General features: G+C 46.4%; 1 protein-coding gene across 1 annotated transcript in view; it reads right to left on the minus strand.

Annotated features, from left to right (window-relative positions):
• Positions 1 to 235: 235 nt before the first annotated feature.
• Positions 236 to 22,177, minus strand: part of RNF213 (ring finger protein 213) — a 93,596-nt gene continuing 71,654 nt past the window's right edge. Inside the window, exons 46-68 of the mRNA XM_065415339.1 lie at positions 21,801 to 21,903; positions 20,519 to 20,633; positions 19,914 to 20,124; positions 18,634 to 18,827; positions 17,992 to 18,114; positions 16,725 to 16,835; positions 15,896 to 16,138; positions 14,778 to 14,859; positions 14,266 to 14,300; positions 13,272 to 13,366; positions 12,042 to 12,201; positions 10,786 to 10,966; positions 9,713 to 9,807; positions 8,694 to 8,945; positions 7,023 to 7,155; positions 6,060 to 6,143; positions 5,472 to 5,652; positions 5,122 to 5,323; positions 4,869 to 4,946; positions 4,297 to 4,494; positions 3,258 to 3,347; positions 2,984 to 3,162; positions 236 to 2,436 (exon numbers count right to left, since the gene is read on the minus strand). Coding sequence (XP_065271411.1) covers positions 2,283 to 2,436; positions 2,984 to 3,162; positions 3,258 to 3,347; positions 4,297 to 4,494; positions 4,869 to 4,946; positions 5,122 to 5,323; positions 5,472 to 5,652; positions 6,060 to 6,143; positions 7,023 to 7,155; positions 8,694 to 8,945; positions 9,713 to 9,807; positions 10,786 to 10,966; positions 12,042 to 12,201; positions 13,272 to 13,366; positions 14,266 to 14,300; positions 14,778 to 14,859; positions 15,896 to 16,138; positions 16,725 to 16,835; positions 17,992 to 18,114; positions 18,634 to 18,827; positions 19,914 to 20,124; positions 20,519 to 20,633; positions 21,801 to 21,903 — 3,299 coding nt within the window. The 3' untranslated portion in view covers positions 236 to 2,282. The remainder of the gene's footprint in view (positions 2,437 to 2,983; positions 3,163 to 3,257; positions 3,348 to 4,296; positions 4,495 to 4,868; positions 4,947 to 5,121; positions 5,324 to 5,471; positions 5,653 to 6,059; positions 6,144 to 7,022; positions 7,156 to 8,693; positions 8,946 to 9,712; positions 9,808 to 10,785; positions 10,967 to 12,041; positions 12,202 to 13,271; positions 13,367 to 14,265; positions 14,301 to 14,777; positions 14,860 to 15,895; positions 16,139 to 16,724; positions 16,836 to 17,991; positions 18,115 to 18,633; positions 18,828 to 19,913; positions 20,125 to 20,518; positions 20,634 to 21,800; positions 21,904 to 22,177) is intronic.

The following is a 22,177-nucleotide window of genomic DNA, read 5'->3' on the forward strand; positions in this document are numbered from 1 at the left end:
CACTTCTGCATAATTAGCAGTTTGCAAGACAAAAGAGGCCAAGGTTTTAAATGTCAGATTCCTCATAGTACAAAAAAAACGGTGCATTGGGTGCTTTTCAAGACACAGTTTCAAGCATCACTATTGACCGCTAAGGAATCTTTAGCAGCAAATAATTCATTTATTGAAGAAACAGCCTCAAAATCCTCAGCAATAAAAGCACTGAAATAGGTGCACACTTCTACATTGGTCGTAACGTATCTGATCAAGTTTATTAAGACTAAATGAAAAATACAAAAAATAATCAAGTCCTTCATACAAAGCAACTCAGTGAAGCATAAGAACATCTAGCATGATTCCCTCTAAGTAAATTGTTACAGCTAAGGCACCTTAAAGCTAGAAACAGCAACAAAACAGTGACTAGAAAAGGTCACCGAATGCTTGCTGCTAGGAAGTTAGTTTGGGCTCTGTCCAAACTGAGACCCTGAGGTATCTTTTTTTTCTTTTTAAAAGGCAACTTGAAAACATTAACTGTGCAGTAAGAGATGGAAATACTGCAAATGTAAATGGAAGCCATACTGCTTCCAATAGGCAAACCCTCATGATTAACTTTACATTTCAAATTATCCCAAGTATTTGTTAAAATATTAATGCTGCAACAGATCAATAAATGGCAGGGAACAGAGGGAGTGCAGAGCTTGTAAAATCCCCTCGATAAGGGGGGGGGGGGGGAGAACCCTTTCCTAGTGAGAATTCATATTCCAGTGTTTTTAGGATGCATATTATCCACCTAGTGAAATCCAGATTTGTGGACCTGCACTATTTATTGGACAAACCTTAATGGGATCAAGTCTATCAAATGTGTGTGGTTAAAGATTCTCATTTTGAAGGTGTGTCTAAAAAAACCTGTTACTTATCTGGTACATAACAAAAGATCTGGATTTCCTTACATTTGATCAGAAACTTGCTCCTGGGTCAAATTCTGGCTATAAAGTACAAACTTCTGGCCCAGAAGGAACTTTTCTAAATGGAAACATGGTCCTAACTACATATGTAAATGACTCTGCTGTGATATCAGGAAAGCAGGGTGGCACGGACAGTCGCAGATGCTTCCTGCTAGAGAAAGGCAACACTAAAAAGTATTAAGTCAGACACACAAGAAATTTATATGGGGAAAGCAGCACAGACCAATGACATTTACATTTCTGTTTTCCCTATTAATAGTCTGATTATGGTTGTTCAATATCAGCTAAGAAGATGACAACTAAACCCTAATGGAGAGTCCATGCTATCCAGAAAACGTGCCTAAGACACAAGAGTGAAGTGGCTCTCTCAGCTCCAACATGCACGTCTGCCTGCACACGCACACGTGCCAGAAATAGCCTGGTAGCACCATTCTGATTCAAATGTACGGTACCTCGGAGAAGGGGGGGGGGGGAAAGAGTAGTGGGGGTAGTAATTCAGGACCATTAGGTTGTCCTGTTGTGTGGGATTTGGGCCACATTGCCTTTTAAATGTTTTACTTTAAAAGCAGCTACAAGAACAACTTCCGTGGTGAGCTTTGAAATGTACTGTTTTTTTCTTGTATGTGTTATGCAAAGAGGAAGTTAACTGACCTCTGGTAACTGATACCCCTGGACTCATGGAATGTTAGAGCAGGAATAAAGCTATAACGCTCAGCGAGCCAATATGACCCTTTAGACATATGAAGGCAGCTTGGGTAGTATTGCAGCAGGGAAGCTTATGAGACCTGGATGAGGGAGGACAACATTTGTTTTTCATCTAGCTAAAGAGGAAAAGGTTGGCAGTAAGGGAGCATGTGAACTGGAACAGTGCTTACAAAAAACATGGAGAACAAAGCATGCCTGTACTGGGGCTGTCCAAGTAGCTCACAAGACACTTTGATACCCCCAACTCCACCCCCGCTCTGCCCAGGTCACTGAAGGATGATGGCTTTTTTATCCTTCAAGGATACATGAATTTTCACCACGCCTCTCTATGAACAGTGTTTCCATCTCTGCTTTGCCCACTCAAGAAATAGCACATATTTGTATATACATTTGTTTCCCCCCAGTCCTTCTGATGCATAAAATCCTTTATGCTTGTGCATCACATTTTGGTCCTGAGTCCAGTGTAAGAGAGAGGTTACTTTCACGATCTCATTGACATGGCGTGTTTGTGGCACCAGAATTCACCTCGTACAGGAAGGAAGATCAGTGCAATGAGCAGGTCTTACATAGACCCAGTGCTGCTCCTCCAGTGACCTCATGTAAAAAGCAGTGTTTGCAGGATCCTCTACTAGATTAACTTAGTCTACGATCCCTTTTGAGGACAGCAGCCGCTTTCCAGGCAGCAATGCAGTGCGAGAGCAGAATCTCTTCTGGGAACATATCCTCCAGCTCTGTAAGTACGCTGCTCCCTTTCCTTTCAATGTACGAAAGAAGTGTATCCTTCAGGCTAGAAAATAAAGAGTGGGAAAAACACCATTAATAATAACATTGCAGTATGCCGCATGCATCCTACACAATATTTTTTACTGAGTGTTATATATACTACAATGAGATAGGTTAAATGGTGCAACAGGTCAGGTTCGAAATACGTTGGCGACCCGCATGGAAGCTCAAGAACACAGACGTGGGAAGCGCTGCAGGTTAGGATTGAAGTGCAGGGGCAAAGCTGTGTATGAAAAGCCAACCGAGCTGGGCTGTGCTACGCTTGGATTTGCCCACTGCTAGCATTCCATTAAGCACTCAAAACCAGCCATTCCCATTTGAATATTTGACACGTCGTACGGCTATGTAGAAAAGTCACATGCCCCAAAGTTTGTGTAAACATTCTTAGCAGTGGCTGAAGCTTTTCACTGTTCAATCAGTTGGTGTTTTGTGCTTTGTGTCCACCTGAGCAGGAAAAACTAAGGGAATCCTTTGCCCCTTTGCAATGTAAATGACAGAAATAAAAAATGAGCATGTGAAGGTAGTTAGGTCTGGGCTGAGCAGTCCATTACCTCCACAAGGGGTTGAACTCATCTCCAACTTTGGTATGTTTCAACTTCAGGATGATCATTTCGTGCAGCTCCTGCAGGAAGGTCTCCAACCCGGCCTGAATGAGGAAGGTGTTGAGGAGCTTGGTGTTCTCTGAACTGAGTTCAGCTTTATAGGCTGCATCAACATCCACAAAGGGATCCTAGAAGGCACAGCAAGAACATGCACAGGTGAGCAGTTTCCTCTGGGGAGAAGGAAAAACACTGAACCGAATGCTGAGGCCAGACACTTTCCTACCCGTTTGAGACGCAGCAGTTGCTCAGACTTGTGAGTAGAGAGGAGCTGCCACAGGGCTATGATGTGCTTTAGGTGACACCGGCTTAGGGCCTGGAAGAGAAACACACCAATGAAGTCGAATCGTATGCACTCAGCAATACCTTGCTGTTCACATCGTCGTCGCTGGTCTGTCTTGCAGCAGAACACGGAAAGGCTGAAAACAATTAGACGAGGCCGGTTTTTCCTATACACTCGAGTAAGCACAGGAAGGCTGGTGCAAGCAGGTGGGGTGACTCAGCAGATGTGAAACAGCTGTGATCAGCAGGAATAAACATCAGGGCATATTACCATAAACAAAACAAAGATTCCCCAAGCTGGCGCTCACCCAGCCCTGTCACCCTGGCTGTGGAGGCCTGCTTTCCAAAAGGCAGTCTCCCCCTTCCGTCTCTCTCCAGCAGCTCATCCCCATAGCACCTGTGCAAGGGGAGGGCAAAGTGAAGGTGGAATGCGTGATTTCAGCAACTGGAGAGCAGGTAGTACCCCTGCCCCCGTCACAGAAACAGTCTCTTCTGGCACTGTGCCCATCAGTGGGAGAAGAGAAACCCCACCACCACCCTTAAGAGATGAGGGGAGTATATTCAGTTCTGTGCTGGTGAAAGCTGACTCTTCAGTGGAGGCTTCCCAGGGTATTTGCCTTCTCTTGGTCTCTGTGCCACATCATACCCAGCACTTGTATCACCTGAATCAAGGATTCCCCTCCTTGTTCCTGAACCCTAGCAGGACACCAAGGATCTGCAGAGCAAGTGAATTTGACACATCACACTTCCTGCCCCAGCTCTGCTGTCGTTGTTACAAAGGGCTACCCAACACCACAAGCTGGCTGGTTGAGCCCTACCTCAACATGTGTGTGCGGGAAAGATGAAACCACCTCACTTGCTCTGGGGCATGTGGAGTCTTTAATACCAATTTTTAAAGCTGGGCTGTTGTTGGGCTTGGAGACCAGTCTGATTGGACGCGTTTATGAGTTTGTAGCCTCGGGGAATCTGCTCACTCGACTCACCTTCAGCACATGAGGGCTTGTCTGATCCCCCATCTGCAAAATAACTTCAACATAATGGGTCAGAAGCATATCTGGGTCCTCTCCAGCCATGGCCAGGAATCCCAGCGTGATTTCAGCAACTGACAGAGCTTCACAGACGTCATTGTAGGACTGCAGTTCCCCACTGATCATGTTGATCATAGAGTTGGGGAGGGAGTTCTGTAATTGGAGGAAACACAGCGTCACCACTTAGCATTCCTCATCCTTCCCTTTCATTATGCAGTGAAGACCTGCGCCTCACAGGTGCCCAACCCACTGGAGCCCCATATAACACAAAGTCTCAGAGTACAGGGAGCTGAAGATAAAGCTGTTTACCTCCATTTCCTGAACCAGAATGTACTGAGGAGAGAACACTAGGTCTGTGTGCATTTAAGGCACAAAGGGTTAAAACATGAGGCACCGCTGAGTGTCCTCCTCGTGGGCCCCTATAACCCAAGAGGTGCATGTGGGAGGAGTGAACCCTGATTTGTATCCAGTTAGAAAGCCTCTGGTCACTTGCTTGTCCTGCTACTTCTTCCATCTCAGAGACTCACCTGATTGAGTTTGCTCTTGACGTCGTTAAACAGATGCTCATAATTCCGGTCATGTCTGTACACCAGGGTGGGTATTCCCTATCGGGAGAGAGAGCACGGGCGTGAGATAAGGCCTGCAGGTTGTTGATCTTGGTGGAATGCACTTTGGTCGCCCCTGTTGTAGCACATGCCAGCTGCAGAGCAGTGCAATGAATACAAACACTGGCTGAAGAGTTGTCTGCAAAAGGCTGCAACTGGCTCCCATCCTCCTTACCACTAGGGTGATGAGTGGCTTCCCCTGCAGGAACCTGCTGGTGACCTGCTGCTGGATCTTCTCCAGGTTGAACTCCTGCAGAGTCTCCCCACCTTTCTCCACGCTGTACTGGCAATTGGACAAGATCAGAGGGATCAGATCTCTCTCCACCTCATAACTGATCACATGGAGATCAGCCACCTCCGAAGGGCTGATGGAGTAGCTGTGGGAAAGGAGGAAGCTTTGTTATGTTACAGTCAGCGCTGCAGAGCGCTGAGCAGTCTTGACTCACTGCTGGGGGAAGAGGAGGCTGAGGGGACAGCCGGTAACAAAGAGAAGCAGCGGCGTGTCTAGCTGACACATTAACACACCTGTTGGCTTCCATTGTGTGTTTCTCCACTGTGTAGATGAAGTCATTGTGCAGGCTGATGAGGTAGCTGACCAAGGCCGTGGAGCACAGGCCCAGACCCCGTCTGCGTGGCAGGAGGTTCTCAAACTCGCTGTCTAGGGTCAAGTCAGCATCACAAAAGCCTGTGGGAAGCTTAATTTCACCTGCAACAGGGCAGAGAAGCCTTTCACAACAGGCCCACAGCCACGGAGGCGGAGCTCCCTCTCCCGAGGGACAGGGAGCTAGTCATTTGGCAGGTTAGGATAGGGTGTACAATAGGAAGAGGGAGCCAGAGCACAACTGTTTTTGCAGCTCATCCTAAGTATTAAGGGGTAGTGAGTAGGGGCCAGAGAGAGTATTGGAAGGGAAAACAAGTTCCCCTTTTGCACCCACACCATTCGTCAACACCTTGATGTCTAAAGACAGCTTTCAGGTACATCTCTCTGCATCGGTGTTGGAAGGAGCTTGGATTGCCAAAGGGTAATGAGGGCCAACCTTCCATCACCTGGTGTCGAGTTAGCTCCCAGTCCTGTCATTCCAGTAATGACAAGAGCGTACACAGCACACTCACCATTGGTATCTAACGATCTTCTCAACTTGTTCCACACAGACAGAAATGTGTTCACTCTGATTTGCCACAGATTCCTCATCTCATCTGAAGAACACAAAAACGAGGAATCCTTGAAACACCCTTTGCTGGCCTTCACAACACCTTTGAATCTCATAATACACAGGCTGTCCAAGTGCACTCCAGAACACTAGCTAGATGGTCAGAGGGTGTCAGCTCTCCTGGTATAGCAGCTTCTAAACGGCATAAAAGCTAAAGATACATTAAATACTTTCCTAATGTTACTTTTCCCTGTAAGCAATTGCTGTAGTTACCAGAGTGTGATCCATCCTGTCCACTGGGTGATTTTTGTATTAAAACGTGGTCCACGCTATGGAACAGTGTGAATCCCAGCCATCCGACACCATCACTTGAGCTTCCAGTGATTCATCCAGCATGGATCTCAAGCAAACCCTCCACGTTCATGTGCTCATGTCCTCTCAAACTAGCCGATGACTCTTGGGCTATGTACACACTACAGCTACAGTCAGTATAAGTTAGGTCGCTCGGGTGTGAATAAGCCACCCCCGGAGTTACAACGATGTAAGCGCCAGTGTGGACAGCGCTGTCGGCAGGAGAGATACTGCCACCCACGGGCCTGGAGGCATTAAGTCGACTGGAGAGCTGTTTCCCGTCGGCTTAGAGCATCTGCACTAGCAGCGCTACAACTACATTTGAGCAGCTGTGCTGCTGTTAGCTCTGTAGCAGAGCCAGGACTGCGGAGGGGTCAGGGTGTGTCATTCCCCTTAATGGGAGTCAAGAGCTCAAACCGCAGCCTTTGCTTTCAAGCTTAGGAGACGTGTCCACTTTAAAACTGACCCTCCCGAAGTGTCAAGCCCTCTGCACTGTTTGCCTGATGCACTGTGTGCGCTTTTGTTAATTACAAACTGGAAATATTAAAATTGGACCATCTCATGCCAGTCTTACCTGAGTGGAATTTAGAGACAAAGTCTCGGATTGTGCGGTGTTCCACATCTGTAATATTCTGGAATCTTTTCACCAAGTCTCTCTGCAGAGCCAGGATGTCTGGTAAAAACTTAACCAGCCTCAGTTCAGCTTCCTAGAAAGGGGGAGAGGCACCAGGAGTATGATGTAGTTATCTGAAGGCAGATCATACTGGAGGTGCTGAGACTGCTCAAAGGGTTGGACAGGCTTGCAGAGGACACAGACTTGCAGCCTTGATGTGTGCTTTTATTTTAACTATCTCTGATTGGTTAATGACAAAAAGCACATGCTTTATACATGCCAAACTCACCGAGTGGACAATGCTATAGACAATGCTTCTGTAAATAAAAATATGGAGAATGTCTTGAATTTGAGCATCCTCCTTGCAGAGGGGCTCAGGCTATTCCTTCTCCAGATCAGTCTGATTTTACTACATATGCCAATGAAGCAAGTACTTGGCTTGTTTTCAGGTGCTTTCCAGAGATGGGTGCTTTGTCACTGGGGGAGTCACCACTGTGGGCACTTGCGCCAGAGTCTGTAATATCCAGGCTGCCCGTTCAGTGAAGGACACAAAGAGAGGGGAGGAAGGGGGAAGAGTGGGAGGCTCTCTTAGGTAGTGATTCATATAGAGAGTGAAGCACACTAGTGGCAATGAGAGAACAATACCCAAACTGCACTTTCCTGCACGGAGACGTATGGAGGGATTTCCATTCTACTTTAAGGAACCGCACAATTAGATTGCATGGGCTCCATGAGCAAATATTATTGTTATCAATGCAAGCGAAGCGTAATCTCATCTCGGGCTTTAGGACGTTACTTTTGGCCATATGTTTGAAAGCTTCTTGCTGACCCCTATGCAGACATAAGAAATGAAATCAGGATACTGCCCTTTTGCCTCTTGGCTGGGGACCCACGCCATCGCAAAAGACTTCTGCACAGCTGTCCTGGGAGCTGCTCCTGAAGGCCACCTAGTACCTGAAACTAGTCCTGCATGGAGCAACTCATCCACTAAGTGGGTTTGAACACATACTCCACTATCCCACCTCTTGCACTGGCAATCTCTCTACTACTAACCCCTACATTGTCTTGGAACAAGCTGCCAGATGGCCTGCTTCATGCTATGCAGAGCTGTGTTCCACAGGGAAACAAAGGCTGACAGAACCCAGGTTGAGCTTAGGTGATGCAAGTAATGATCCCACAGTATCGTTAACAGCTCAATTGCCCTTTCCTCTCTTCTCACATTTGCTCTCCTCACTCTTTAAAGGGAAATAACAGCTAACAAACCACAGTTTAATCTTCAACCAAAGAGAGGGTGGCTTTGGGAGGCCAATTAGCTTCTGGTCCCTTGATGGATTTCACTTCACAGACACTAACACAAACTACTTTTATGCTTTATCTGTGATTTTAGAATATCAAAGTGCTCTTGATGCATACTGATGTACTTCAGTTTTTGACAAGTAGCTGACAGCAGTTTTCATTCTCAGATCAAAGTCATCACATTCATAAATAGTTGAAAAGAAAGACAGACATGAAGCTGTCTGTTGGAGTTTCCCTTTTGTTAATGATGATGTGTTAGCCGGGGACTGGATCTCTGAACCTGCAGTCACTCATCAGTGTGTCCTGAGACAGAGACATAGATCTCGGCACACTCACCTTCTGCAGGAACTTCCAGAGGATGGGCACAATGTCCTTGCCATCCTTCTGCTGGACCACATGCCCCAGGTACTCAACTGAGATCCTCTTCCTGCAGCTCCACATCCGGGAGCAATGCATGGTGCTGTCCTTGGGTAGCTGGGACAGGAAGGTCACAGGGTCACCGTACACTATTTTCGCCACTGGGTTGGAACAGATTCTCTCGTCCTCACTGATTTGTTTATTTAACTTTGTAAGTATTTTGTCCAAATCCTGCATTAAAAAGACCCAGTGTCAGAAACACAACCCCTTCCACTCACAAAACCGTTGAGGAGGACAGAGGAAAATGGAACAGTGGTGCCATATAATTAAGTATAAGGATTTCTTTGGAAAGGGGGGGGGGAGGTGGACTTATGAGGGAGAATATGCTGATGGCGGTAGTTCATTTATAAAGAGAGAATTTTGCAACAGCTTTGCCACATTTCCATGGTAGTTTAATGGCCAGTTACCACAGGAGGATGTCAAAACTGATGGGCTCATAGCCAGGGCATTTAACATCCATGCCAGGACAACCACTGATACTAGAAAATTATTCTCCACACTCTCACTCAACCCCAATGATCCCTAAAGTCCGCTGTTCCTTACATACTGCACCAGGAAAGGTCAGATGGGATTGACTCCATGCTGCTAACTGGGCCTGACAATCCCTCCCAAAGCCAACAGATACTATCAGAATCCTCTACCGTCCCTTCTTGGTCCCAGATTCTACCTCTTGCCCAGGCAGAGTAAGGTAATTGTCCCAGGGTACGATGTCAGATGTGGAAGCTGCGCCGGGGAGTGGTTAGACAGCACAGATGAATGCTAACCTGCCTGCATTAGCAGTGCTTTTCAAAAGCATGGAGCAGAGTGGATTTATGGATTGGTGGGTCTGTACATCAGCACAGGTCTAGGCTGCAGTTCAGAATTCCAAGTGGTCTTTGGGCTGCTCAAGTTCATTTTTAGGTTAGCAGTCAGATACAGAAAGTCCAGTGGGATCTCACCTTTAATTCAGGAATAATAATTGTGTTTGCGACAATTCTTTCCCATTCATTTCTGTGCTCCTTAGTGGAGAGTGTGTCATCAAAGCGAACTGGCCCTGCAACAGGGGCATATATAGCGTGTTACATTTACAACGGGTCAGTGGAAAATGAACTTGGGGTTCCTTGAACTCCTAGGATTTCCCCGTGGGAACATGACATCCTTGTGAGTTGCAGTCAGTGTGTAATAAGCCACTTACACTTTCAGAGGTCCTAAGATCTAGGCAGGCATCCATGTTAAATGATCTCACTGGAGAGAAAATGCACGGCCAATTGAGCACTTCAATTCCCCCCTGCCCTCCCCCACCACCTTTCAGTACTTAAAAAACTTTAATTCAGTCCCTCAATCCCATCTGAAGGGAGATAAGACATTTCACAAATGTTCAAACATCAAGACAGAGAAATGAAGTGACTTGTCCAACGTCAAACCATGAGTCGGTGGCAGCACAAAGACTAGAACTGGAGGAATCTTGGCTCCCAGTTCAGTGCTCCAGCCACTAAGACCATGCTCCTCCCTATAAATAACCCCATCATAAAATCTGCTGCAAGACCATTGTGTCATGATTCAGACCTTCAAATTCTACTGAGAATCATCCTCAGTCATACCCTGCTCCCTCTGACGGTTCCTTATTGTAGCTCAGAAGTTGGCATATAAACCAGGACACCTGATCTGTTGAGGTTTATGCAACGGTTACATTCTTTGAGCAACTCATCAGTTTCTGTAGCTGAAAATCCTTTCCGTACAGCATACCATCAGTTTTGCAATGATTCCATTCAAAACTACCAAACCCGGTTAAACCCCAGCGCCCCGGGCAGTAGGAGAGATGATCAGTCAGACCAGCTGCTTGCAGGAATAGGAAATAGGTATCACTAAAGCTCAGGATCTCCCCAATTGGCTTTGCTGCTGCCAGTCTGAAATGCTTTGCCCAAGCTGGTGCTGTGCTATCAGTGGAGGAACCACACAACTGCTACACTTAAAATGACGACACTGTCCCCCTGCTGCCTTCCACATTCCATCTGAGTGCTCTTTTCCTTACACTGGTTTGGGTGCTGGTGGGGCTCCTTGAGGAGGCTGCACAGGATGAGATGAACTACATTGATGGTCTCATCGGCACTCTTTCCCAGAGTTTTTGTCAGCTGCTCCAGGTCCTTCTCAATGTGCTGCTGGAGGAAGCCTACTGGATCCTGCACTGGCGGCTTTATGATCCCTCGCAAAGACTTAAAGAACAACCAAAACAAGGCAAGGGTGAGAACAAGCAGCGTAAAACCCTAGTCTGATGCACGCAAAGTTACAACCCAGCATCTTTGAGTCTTAAATACGTCTTAGAGACGACCTACCTCTGGGACAGGACTATATGCAGGTATCTACACACACAAGGTTCAATCATTTATTCACTACAAACTTGGGGGAAGACAGAGCTGCCCTTAAGATACATTATAATGGAGGCTGGGGCAGAAACATGACACCACTGTCTGGAAAATAGACTTTTGCTTTTCTGAAGGATCCCAACAAATCACTGCAAAGTAGGATTCTTGCTTCCACCTCTCTTTGGGGAATGGACAGAACAACCCTTCTCTTTAACCCCCGTTGTGACTGAAACGTACCAGACACACTGTGCTTGGAAGATACACTATTTTTGAAACTGGGTTTTACCACTTGATGCATTTGTGAATTTTATTATTTTCACTTGTACAAATTTATTTACTCCTCATAACACAAGAACTAGGGGTCACCAAATGAAATTAACAGGCAGCAGGTTTAAAACAAACAAAAGGAAGTATTTCTTCACACAACGCACAGTCAACCTGTGGAACTCTTTGCCAGAGGATGCTGTGAAGGCCAAGACTATAAAAGGGTTCAAAAAAGAACTGGATAAGTTCCTGGAGGATAGGTCCATCAATGGCTATTAGCCAGGATGGGCAGGGATGGTGTCCCTAGCCTCTGTTTGCTGGGAATGGGCGACAGGCGATGGATCACTTGATGATTACCTGTTCTGTTCATTCCCTCTGGGGCACCTGGCACTGGCCACTGTCAGAAGACAGGATACTGGGCTAGATGGACCTTTGGTCTGACCCAATATGGCCACTTTTATGTTCTTAAATTAGAGAGAGAGAGCTTAAAGGTATGTTCCTACGACAGCAGCTTGTCTTGCCAGCATGCACTATTAAGAGCTGCTCTGGAAGCACTGGGAGGAAGCTGGAGGCTTTTCGCAGCACTGACTGTATGAGGAGTCTTTCCGAATTTCCACATGGGAAGTTACTCTGTTCAGTCAATGTGCATGGTTTCCAATACCTGCGGATCTTTTGTGGCTCCCAGCAGCATTGCCAAGTGAGTGAGCAAGCGAATCACAATGAAGACAACTGGGGACATCTCCCTCTCGGATGCTATCATTGCTTCTCTGTTTCTGGGATCCCCGAGCACGTGGCCAGTTTGAGTTCTGTCTGTGAAATTCCTGTATAAAATTATGCACAGTGAATTTTCTGTCTTGATATGAAAAAACAAGAGAGATGAGTAGAAACACAAATAGAATCTTTTCCATATCTAACTGCTATTGATATCATGCTGCAATTTAAGGGCTGGTCCACACTAACCCCCCACTTCGAACTAAGATACGCAACTTCAGCTACGTTATTCACGTAGCTGAAGTCGAACTATCTTAGTTCGAACTTACCGCGGGTCCACACGCGGCAGGCAGGCTCCCCCGTCGACGCCAGGAGTACCGACGTCGATGGAAGACACGATAAATCGATCCCAGAAGATCGATTGCTTACCGCCGGACCCGGAGGTAAGTATAGACGTACCCTAAGGCTCTTGCACTGGAAAGGTGGTGAGAAAAGGCTGATCACTACAGATGGGTTTCACACTGCAATAACCTGATTCATTTACCTTGTTAGCTGGCAGCTCCCACCCCACTCCACAGGGCATCTTCACCTAAATGCATCTTCTATTAAGAGGTACCATGCAGCCACTGTTAGCTAAGAATCAGGATTAGCCACTACGTGCTAGGCAGGTCAGAAACCGCTGCTGTTAGTGCTAATGATCATAAAATTAGCACGTCAGGGCTGTAAATGCCAACCTGGCTGGGCAAGGGGCGAACTCATGAATCACAGCCCCTAAAGTGTTCTAATAGACTACATGTTCTGTGCAGGCTGGTCAGGTGTAGGATGGCAATCGAAGGTTGCCAAAGAAAATTCAGCTGATAATTCAACAGTAGTTAAGAACTGTACAGGAAAGAGAGTAACAGACCAGCCGAGGATGACTAAGGAGGTGAAAAGCAGAAGAACACTCAACTGACAAACCCTAGCTTTTAGCTGGTCACGGCAGAACTAGACCTTGACTGGCCTCTGCGATCAGGTTAACCCCTTCACTACTGGTGGAACAACCGTCTGCGCTAGTAGCAGTTTTCAAGAGAACATTGATTCAGTTGAGACACCAGGATGGGGCACGTCTGTATAGCTTCTGGGGGGGAACGTAAGGGTTACATAATTCAGCACTGAAAAAGTTAAAGTAGTTAAAACATACTGGACGCCCTGAAAGCCATGGACTGGAATGTGTTGTACACCTCCGATCGCAGCATTGCAATCAACACACCGGCTCTGTTCCATGGGACGACCACACTGGCAAAGGGAGAAGAAGTGACAGATTAATGAATCCCAGACAGAGGCAAAGGAGCAGCATCTCAGACCCAGAGACATGGAGCGGATTCAGACTCTGAGGCACAGTCTTGGCTCTACTTAGTTCTAAGTCCAGGCCTCACACAGTGAGGTACCTGTCTGATGTGGGTTGTTGCTTTTACGCAGGTACAACTGTGAAAAGATGGTTCAGGGCAATTGCACTTGTAGTTCCCCTCAGTAGTACAGCAAGGGCACTTCTGGCCTCCCCAGCCATCGCATCTCTTGGGTGGAAACACGTGTCTCTTGCCCTTCTGACCAGGGTATTTCCAGGCTGCAAAGTTCCCTAACTATCCTGTGATTTTCCCAGCAAAAGACAGACTGTCTAAGCATGCCTCCTTTGCTTCTCTCCTCAGAGATAGTACACAGTGTGTGATTACCACAGTTATACAAGTTACCACACAGCATCTGAAGAAGTGGGTTTTTAACCCACGAAAGCTTATGCCCAAATAAATCTGTTAGTCTTTAAGGTGCCACCGGACTCCTCGTTGTTTCAATTCAATAAGGTTTGTCCAGGATATTGTCATATCTGTCAAACAAGATGGTTTAAAAAAAAAAAAAAAAAAAGGGAAGGGGGGGCATTTTACAGGCCTATGAAGAGAGAAGCAACTTCCCAACACTTGAATGCAACATGCAACTAGCTAACTGGAAAGCTCTTACTCACTGAAAGAGGCTGTATTACCACTTGGAGTACAGTAGCTGTTCCAACATTCCCCATGCAATGCTGTAATGGTTGCTCATACAGCTTGCTTGCATTTAACTTTGGGATGTAATTAAATAGCAAATAAAATATAGCATAGGCAGCTTTTAAAGAAATAACCCACCACCCGAGCCCAAACTCTTACCTCTCCAATAGTGCAGGGATGGCCATTTGGACACACTGTGAGACAAAGAAATCAACAGCATGGTACTGTGAGCAGGACAGAGGTGCATTTTTAAAACAAATAAAACCCACGCATTCCCCTCTGTGTGCGTGTGCGCGCGCGCACACACACACACACACACACACACGCAACCTGACAGCAAGAAATATACTTGCAGATCCAGATCTAGTGGAAAGAAGTAAAATTCTTGGAGCACAGAGGAATCGTATTAGCTGCCCACACAGAAGCCAGAGGTCATTCGGTCTCTCTGTTGACTATGTCTTATAAAGAAACTAGAGAGAAATCCCTGGGAAACTTTGCCACCGTATACAAACTGGGTTTTGTAAGCATGAAAAATACTATGAAATTCCTCTTAGGCATCACATAAATACTAAACTCCTGCTCCACGGACACCTAGCTGAACTTTTTGGAACAGTTATTCTCAGGCAATGGCTCTTCCTACACTGCTGCCAAATCCACTCAGGGATACTTACCATACCAGTGCAGCTGCTTCATTCCCTCCCAATTCGCAGCCTGAATCATCATATCTTCAGGCATTGTGGGCAGAAAAGAACGCTAAAAAACATTCCCATGAATAAATACGTTACTACAGCAATGGCTCGGCAACGCACTTGTTTTCCAGTTAAATTAACATGAGAGAACATTAAGGCTGTGGCAGATTGTCAACTGCTCATCAGTGCAAGGAAATAAGGAGAAAGGGAGAGGCAAAACAAGTGGTGAATTCTACTCAGAAGTAAGAAAACTTCATATTCGAATGGGCTGTGTTGCTGAGGAAGCAGCAGGCTCAACCCTGAGAAGGGAAGGGGGCATTACTCCATAAACCCTCCAGCCAATTAAAGAAGGAGGTTGACAGGCTACAGTGGGATTCCTGGCCAGTCTTCCCAGGCCAGGAAGGTAGGAGAAGCAGAATGGGGATGGTTTTAAGGCAGGGGTCACATTGGGGTTAAAAGAAAAACAAAGGTGGTGTTACTTTTCCAAGTGCCCACAAAAATATGGTCCACCTGTGAGACACCACTCCCAGTAGACTGGGCAGGTGATGATGCTCTCTGGGTTTCTTGAGCTTGGCTTCCCTTTTGTACCCTGCTGAACACTGCTAGGCTCCTTAAATCCTTCTTGATTAGGAGGTGGGGGAAAATTGGCACTCTCCCAAGCCCACTCGCTTGTGGGGCGATAACGAGCGGTCACTCAGACTACATTGTGCAGATCTTCCCAGCGTGACCCTCCCACTCCTTTCCTGCATGCTTTGGATGAACCGTGGAATAATTAATAATCCAAGAGCTAGCACTGGGTATCCCAGTTAGTGCTCAGGGAGATGAATGGGACCCCTCAGATCTATTGGCTCAGAGTCTGCAAACACAGGCAGAAGTCACTGTATCAGTTAGCCTTGAAAAGACGACACGAGAGTATCTCAACCTCTCAGTAACAGCTAGATACTTTTTTTTTTAAATGAAACTCAGGTTCTGGAGCGTAAGAAGGCAGCATGAAAGAAGTGCCAGCACTGATTCAGCCAGCCCTAGCATGGACTGGCTGAATCCGAGGCCTGGTTTCAAGGTTCTGATATAGGATGCCACGGACAGACCAGTCTCCTTACCTGCATGGTGGCAGGCGAGAAGGCCAGGTTCCTCAGGGGTTTGAGGACTCGATTCTGCCCACACAGTAAGAGGGCTGCAGTGTGAACGACTATTTCAATCAGTGCCCCGCTGGGGCTGAAGTTTTGCGGACTCACTGCCAGTGATGGGAGACTGTTTGTCACAAGAGATGCTGCAAACTGCTTCAGGGCTGCAGAATCCAGGGCTTTGGAGCTTTGGATGAACTTGTTCATAGCATCACATTGCTGAAGGCAAACATTACAAAAGGGAAAATAAAGTACCCGATTGCCAACCAGACGAAAAGGTCCAGCAGCTCTTTATACACAATCTAGTGAAGTGTGATACCCCACAGTGCCTTGAAGTAACTGACTATTTACTGGAGTTGGTCCTTCAGTGTATGCAGACGAAGGATGGTTCAGTGGCTAGGCTAGGACAATGGCCTGAGATGTGAGAGATCAGGGTTTCAATTTCCTGCTCTGCCACAGACTTTGTGACACCTTGGGCAAGCCACTTAGTCTCTGTCTCCATTCCCTACCTGTAACTATAGTACTTCCCTACTGAACAGGGAGTGTTAAGACTCTGACGTGCTCAGATACTACAGTAAATAGGGTCCGATAGAGCCCTAGGTTAGATAGGGAGGAGGTTCCCCCCCCTTGGAAGACATTCAGATTTCTCTTCAGCTAATCTCTGCCAGATGCTCTCAGAACTGCATTTTGGGCAGAAGGGTAAAGGATGTTCTCTCACATCTGTGACCTAAAGCTTCTTCTCTCAGAAGGAAACAAGTCTGTTCCCTGACAGTCTACAAGTTGCCAATGGAGCAAGGTATCTCACCTCCTTTTTGGGGTGGAGGCTTGTGTTCCTGCATCCATACAGAGCAGTGAGTTCCCTGAAAATAGCCAAGAGCAGGTGAACGGCTTGTGCAGACCCAGAGCTGTTACATGCCTGAAAAACAAGAGAAACTGGTTATGCAGAGGATAAGGGGCTACATCTGGGCTACCTCAGCTGTCACTGCAATCTTCGCTCAGTAACAGACATGTACATTTCCCCTCAACCCTGAGGTATGTCGCTCTCCCATTGTCACAGAAGGTGACAGGCAAAGGAAGTGGCTATTCAAACTTGAGAAGGCATGGCATAATAAAAGCCACGGTCTTGGCCCAGCGTTCTCTGAGAAAGTCCCCCTCTGCGGAGGGAGCAGTTTATCTTTATGTGGATTTCCACCATTCCCTGTCACAGCCTCACAAGAACCTGCTTGCAGGGAAGTCCACTGACCTGAACACAATGTAAAAACTCACTGGGGATCTGAAACACCAGTCAAGCAGACCCTTTTTCTATCCACCAGAAATATTTTCTGAACTTCCCTGGTCCAGCCAACCTGCCACTCGTCTGTTGCCCCAACTAGACAGTACCTACTTAACCCACACTGGAAGCTATTATTAACTGTTCATATTACTGTAGCATCCACAGGCTCCAATCACAACTGGGGCCCTGGAGGTGATGCACTAACAGGAAGACACAGGTCATTCCCCGAGCAGCTCACAATCAAGGAGAACGAGCAATGTATGAAGAGGTAGGGAAAAGGAGAAAATTAAACGTATACAGTATCTGTCAGCATGTTTTACATGCACACCTACTTCACGACACATGTATAGTTATTAAGTTTTGAAATTACGTAAGTATCAAAAGGCAGTGAACGGAAGCACAGCCTGCATGGAAAATCCACTTAGTCCCTCAGCCAGTTGGTTGCACGGAGCCTAAGCCTGTTATTCAAGAAGTGCTTCACAGAACATTTCTAAAAGGGGAGAGAGTGGTGGGGAGGAGGATGTGACTGGTAAACAGCACTGGAGATGGGACAATCATCCAAATCTTGCATACAGTGGGTGAGATGCATGTCAAGAGAACAAAGATCAGGCCCAGTTAAAAGCCATCAGAACAGCAGCAAGCAAAGAAAAATCTCCATCTCAGGCATGTGAGAGAGGGGAGGGAATGGCTAACAGCAAAGCATTCAGAGCTAAAATACTTGCCCTCTAAATCTCTCCAAAGGATCACTGTAAGTCCTACCCAAAGGGGAACATCTGTGCTGACTGGGGAGAAGAGTTACCTTCTGTGCTTCTGCAACGCCCTTCATCTTGCACTCAATCATTGCTTTTCCCACCGCATCACGCAGGACTCTGTAGTTCTCGCCACATACCAAGTACCGATCAATCTGACTAGGTTGGTCCCTCTGTAGCAACAAAGAACAAACAACCCACCCACACACAGTGTGAATACTGGGCAGACTTTAAGAATGTCACCTTACAAGAGGGAAACTGTTCCACAGAAGCATCCATGTTGTCTGTTGGGGGATGGGATTAATTTCTATTTTAACTAAAATGCTGTGTGCAGGGAGAAGGGCTCCGACTTCCCAGCTAGGGTGAGTGTTTGGTGTCGCCTCTTCCAGGCTGCTAGTCAGACAGGGAGGTTGGTTCTGCTTGGGATGTTACTGCTCTGGGAGCCAGGCTTTGACACAAGCAAAATAATGGCCTTTCTGCAGGTCAGAAGAAATTCCTCTCTACGGAAGGCAGGGATACTGGAGTAGGTTACTCCCACCCCTACCTGCTCCAGCCCCGCATGACAGTACCAGAGCCACACACCATCAGACACATGAAAAAATGCAAATACAAGAAAAGCCAAGAGGAGGAAACAGCATTCAGAAACATAAATTGTTAAGGAAAGGTGAGTCAGGGAGACATGTTTGCTTTACCTGTTGTTGAATGATTTCCGCTGGGAATACCCAATGAAATTGACGGTCATCCGAAAGCTTCTGAGCAAACTCCATCCCATACTGGTTAGCCAGCTTTCGGACCAGGTAAACTCGGTACCAGTCATTCCCAGCCAGCCTACAGAACCTCATTACTTTCTGAAGGTATTGCTGCTTGTCCACTGCCTTATCCCACTCTGTAGAAAGAATAAAAGTCAAAATTTCTTATCTTGGTCAGCTGTTGCTGTCAAAACTGGCCACAGCATTGGGATCCATTTCCCTGATCTGATCCACTATTCGAGATCTTAGTAGCCCCTCCTTCTCAGATGTTCTTACCCAGGAATATACAGGGATCAAAATGCCCTTATCCTGCGGCTAGAGAAATCTTGATATGGGCATTTCTATGATGGAAAGCAAATGGTTTGCAAAGCTTTAGACTAAGGGTAACATTTTCAAAAGCAGCTAACAGAGTTAGGGGTCTGATGCCTATTGACTTTCAGTGAGACTTCGGCTCCTCAGGGACCTGATCACTTCTGAAAATGAAACCTGGGCACTTTAGAAAAATTTACCCCAAAACTAGATGGCAAAACTCCAGTGGAGCTAGGAAGAGACTAGAGGAGCTTCAGTTATGTGACTTCATTTAAGTTTCATTAATAATTCTATCCTCAATGCTGAGATGATAAAATAAGTCTCCATTTCAAAGCCAAGGTTTCTATTTAATTACTTTCCTCTGCAGGTCGCAGGGTACAGATTTGGCTATTCAATATAGGTTGGCTTCTGTGACAGGCTTGTCTATATGAATACTTAGTTCGCAGCAAGCTGAGGTACAAACCTACCCCACACTAAGCATCCATATGGCTCTTGCTGCCATGAACTAAAAATTCCATGGTGCACTTTGATCTACCCCGCTTTGAAATGGGAGCCGATTACAGAGAACTTTTAGCGAGCAGCAGAAAGGTCTGCACAGACCCTTAGTGCAGGGCGGATTTACACACCAACTTGTCGCAAAGTGATTGTACAGACACTCCTTAAAACTGCATGGTAAAGGGGCAGATACGGATCTAATGCAGCTTCTCAACCAAACTCAGGAGTAAAAACAAAAGCTGTACAAAAAGAAAAGAAAAAGCAGGCAGGCTGATTTCCCCCCAGTGCACATACTGGCGTGAGGCATAGCGATGCAGAGACATGGAACACGTCTCGCAAGTCCATCAGAGGGGCCTATATCCTGGATTTAGCCTTTGACACATTAGCATTTTCATTGAGGGCAGCAGAGCCCAACTTGCCTTTAGGTCTCTGTGTTTCCAAGAGCAGCTCTGCAGCCCTATCCAGGCACAGCCGGACCCTGGCCACCCCCTGCAGGTACTCAATCGAGGACTCCCGAAGGGTTTCTTGGTTGTTCCTCTTCAGATAGCTCTCCAGAAAGCGTCCGTCTTCCCGCAGATGGTTGATTTGGTCTTCCTGAGCGCAGGCGCCAATTCTTTCGTACATCGAATCCTGCAAAGGGAAAAATCAATCCGATTTCCAGCGTGGTGCCCCAAACCCAACTGCTGGAGTTTAAGCCTCTCCTGGCCTGATCTAATCATGCTCAAACCACACCCAGCATCCTGAAGCAGGGGAGCTCATGGAATGCTGCAGCACAAGCCTTCTCTGGAGATCTGACAAAGCAGGAGCGGCTGCTGCCGAACAGAGCCATGGTTTTAACACTCTCTCGCTCTCGCCCTTTCTAGGCGGATAAGACTCCTTCCCACATAGTCAGCGTGTGTGCTCGAGCTCAGCCAGGATTACAGAAAAAGCCGTATTCTTGAAACATTGCTATATGGATTCTATTGGGCCAGGACATCCCCACACAGCACCTCTAACATGAAGGAGATGGGGCAAGCAGACCTACCTCCAAACAATTGACAAAAAGGGTGTAAAGTTCTGTCTTGTCATCTTTGTCCAGGATCTGGCACTGCTCTACCTGCGCCAGGTAGTCCTGCAGGTAGGCTTTCACCTCACTGAAGCTATGAAACAGAGAAACCTCCTCTTACCAACTACGGCAACGCTGATGGCTACTAATCATTATTTAGAACATAAATTGCAAATTCTGTCCACATGGCAGAGAAGTTCACTTCAGGTCCAGCTGAGAGGGAAGCAAAAGTCAAGGCAGGTCATAGCTGGAGTCACATGGGACCTCTGATCCACCAAAAGGCTATCATGGTGATAAGAACCAGTGCTATGGGCAACAATGTTGTGCCATCACACCCCAGCATGGTCCTATATAACCTCTATTATCCTATGCTCTGAGAGCCAGTAGGCTCGGAATGCTGGCCAGGTAACATGGTAACTTAATTCAGCTTCCAAATGAAACGGAGAAATTCTATGCTGTGTTTCCTTTGCCATTTCCGGAGGCACTCTCACGTCTTCCTTTAAATGAGACCCTCAACCATAGAAGAAACACAAATACATAGTATGCAAGGACTGATGTCTGTACAGAGAAAAGCCCTCTCACTTTCTATTCTGAATCTAGCACTGGAGAAACCAGCACATGCACCATTTGTGAGAATTCCTCCTCTGTATGTGGCTCACGCAGTGCCACACTGGAGTGGCCAAAAGTGGGTTACTATACACAGAGACACCGATAACTACACTTCTGAAGCCTCAGACATGCTTACTTAATCAAAAGGCAGCTTTTCTGGATGGGACAGTCTCTTTATGTGACAAATGTACAGCACAGAGTGAGTAATTTAAACACAAAAACCCTCACATTATATAGTTAGAAAATTAAAGATTTATAAAATATTCATTTGCCGGTGTTTTAAGTGTTCTTTGTGCATCAGTGTGTCCGCTTCATTCTTTAGCTTTCCTAAGAGTTCTCTCACATCTAGGTGAGGAGCATCTCCCGATTAGCTCACATATGGGTCAGGACTGGATGGATACATAGTCTCAAATGTAGGGCACAAAAAGATACTGCACACACACAAATACACCCCCACCCAACACTGGTGCTGATGCAGAAGCAAAGATTGGTTTTCACAGGACGAGGTTCAAATCTCAGAACTTGGCTAAAATTCTCCCTCATGCTGTGAGTAGTACATAACGAAAGAGCAGGGAGAGAAGCTGGCCTGGCTGAAGAGGTTAAGGATGGCATATAACCCACGCTCACCCATCAGCTTTTTGGCTGAACTTACCTGTATTTCAAAAGCAGCTTCAGCACCACTGAGCGGATGATAGGAGTCTTATCCACCACGTCATCAAATGGGGACAGCAATTTCGTGTATACAGTGCGGTGATCTGAATACAGAGGAAAAATTGACTCATGGGCTATGGCAGGGGTTCTCACAACACATTTTTTGGTGGCCTCAGAGTGCAGCCACCACCGCTTGCTGGTGACCGCTCTGACAATTTTTCCTAAAATACTTAATTAATTTTAGGAAAAACAAACAAATATGCACACACACATGTCCAAATCGTCATTTATTTATGTTGGGGTTGGGTTTTTTTTTGCAGACTCAGTAATAAAAATAATTTACAGTTGTCTCTATTCTGTACTGGACCTAAACAGAAC

Source organism: Emys orbicularis, chromosome 13 (assembly GCF_028017835.1).
Source record: "Emys orbicularis isolate rEmyOrb1 chromosome 13, rEmyOrb1.hap1, whole genome shotgun sequence".
Taxonomy (NCBI): domain Eukaryota; kingdom Metazoa; phylum Chordata; order Testudines; family Emydidae; genus Emys; species Emys orbicularis.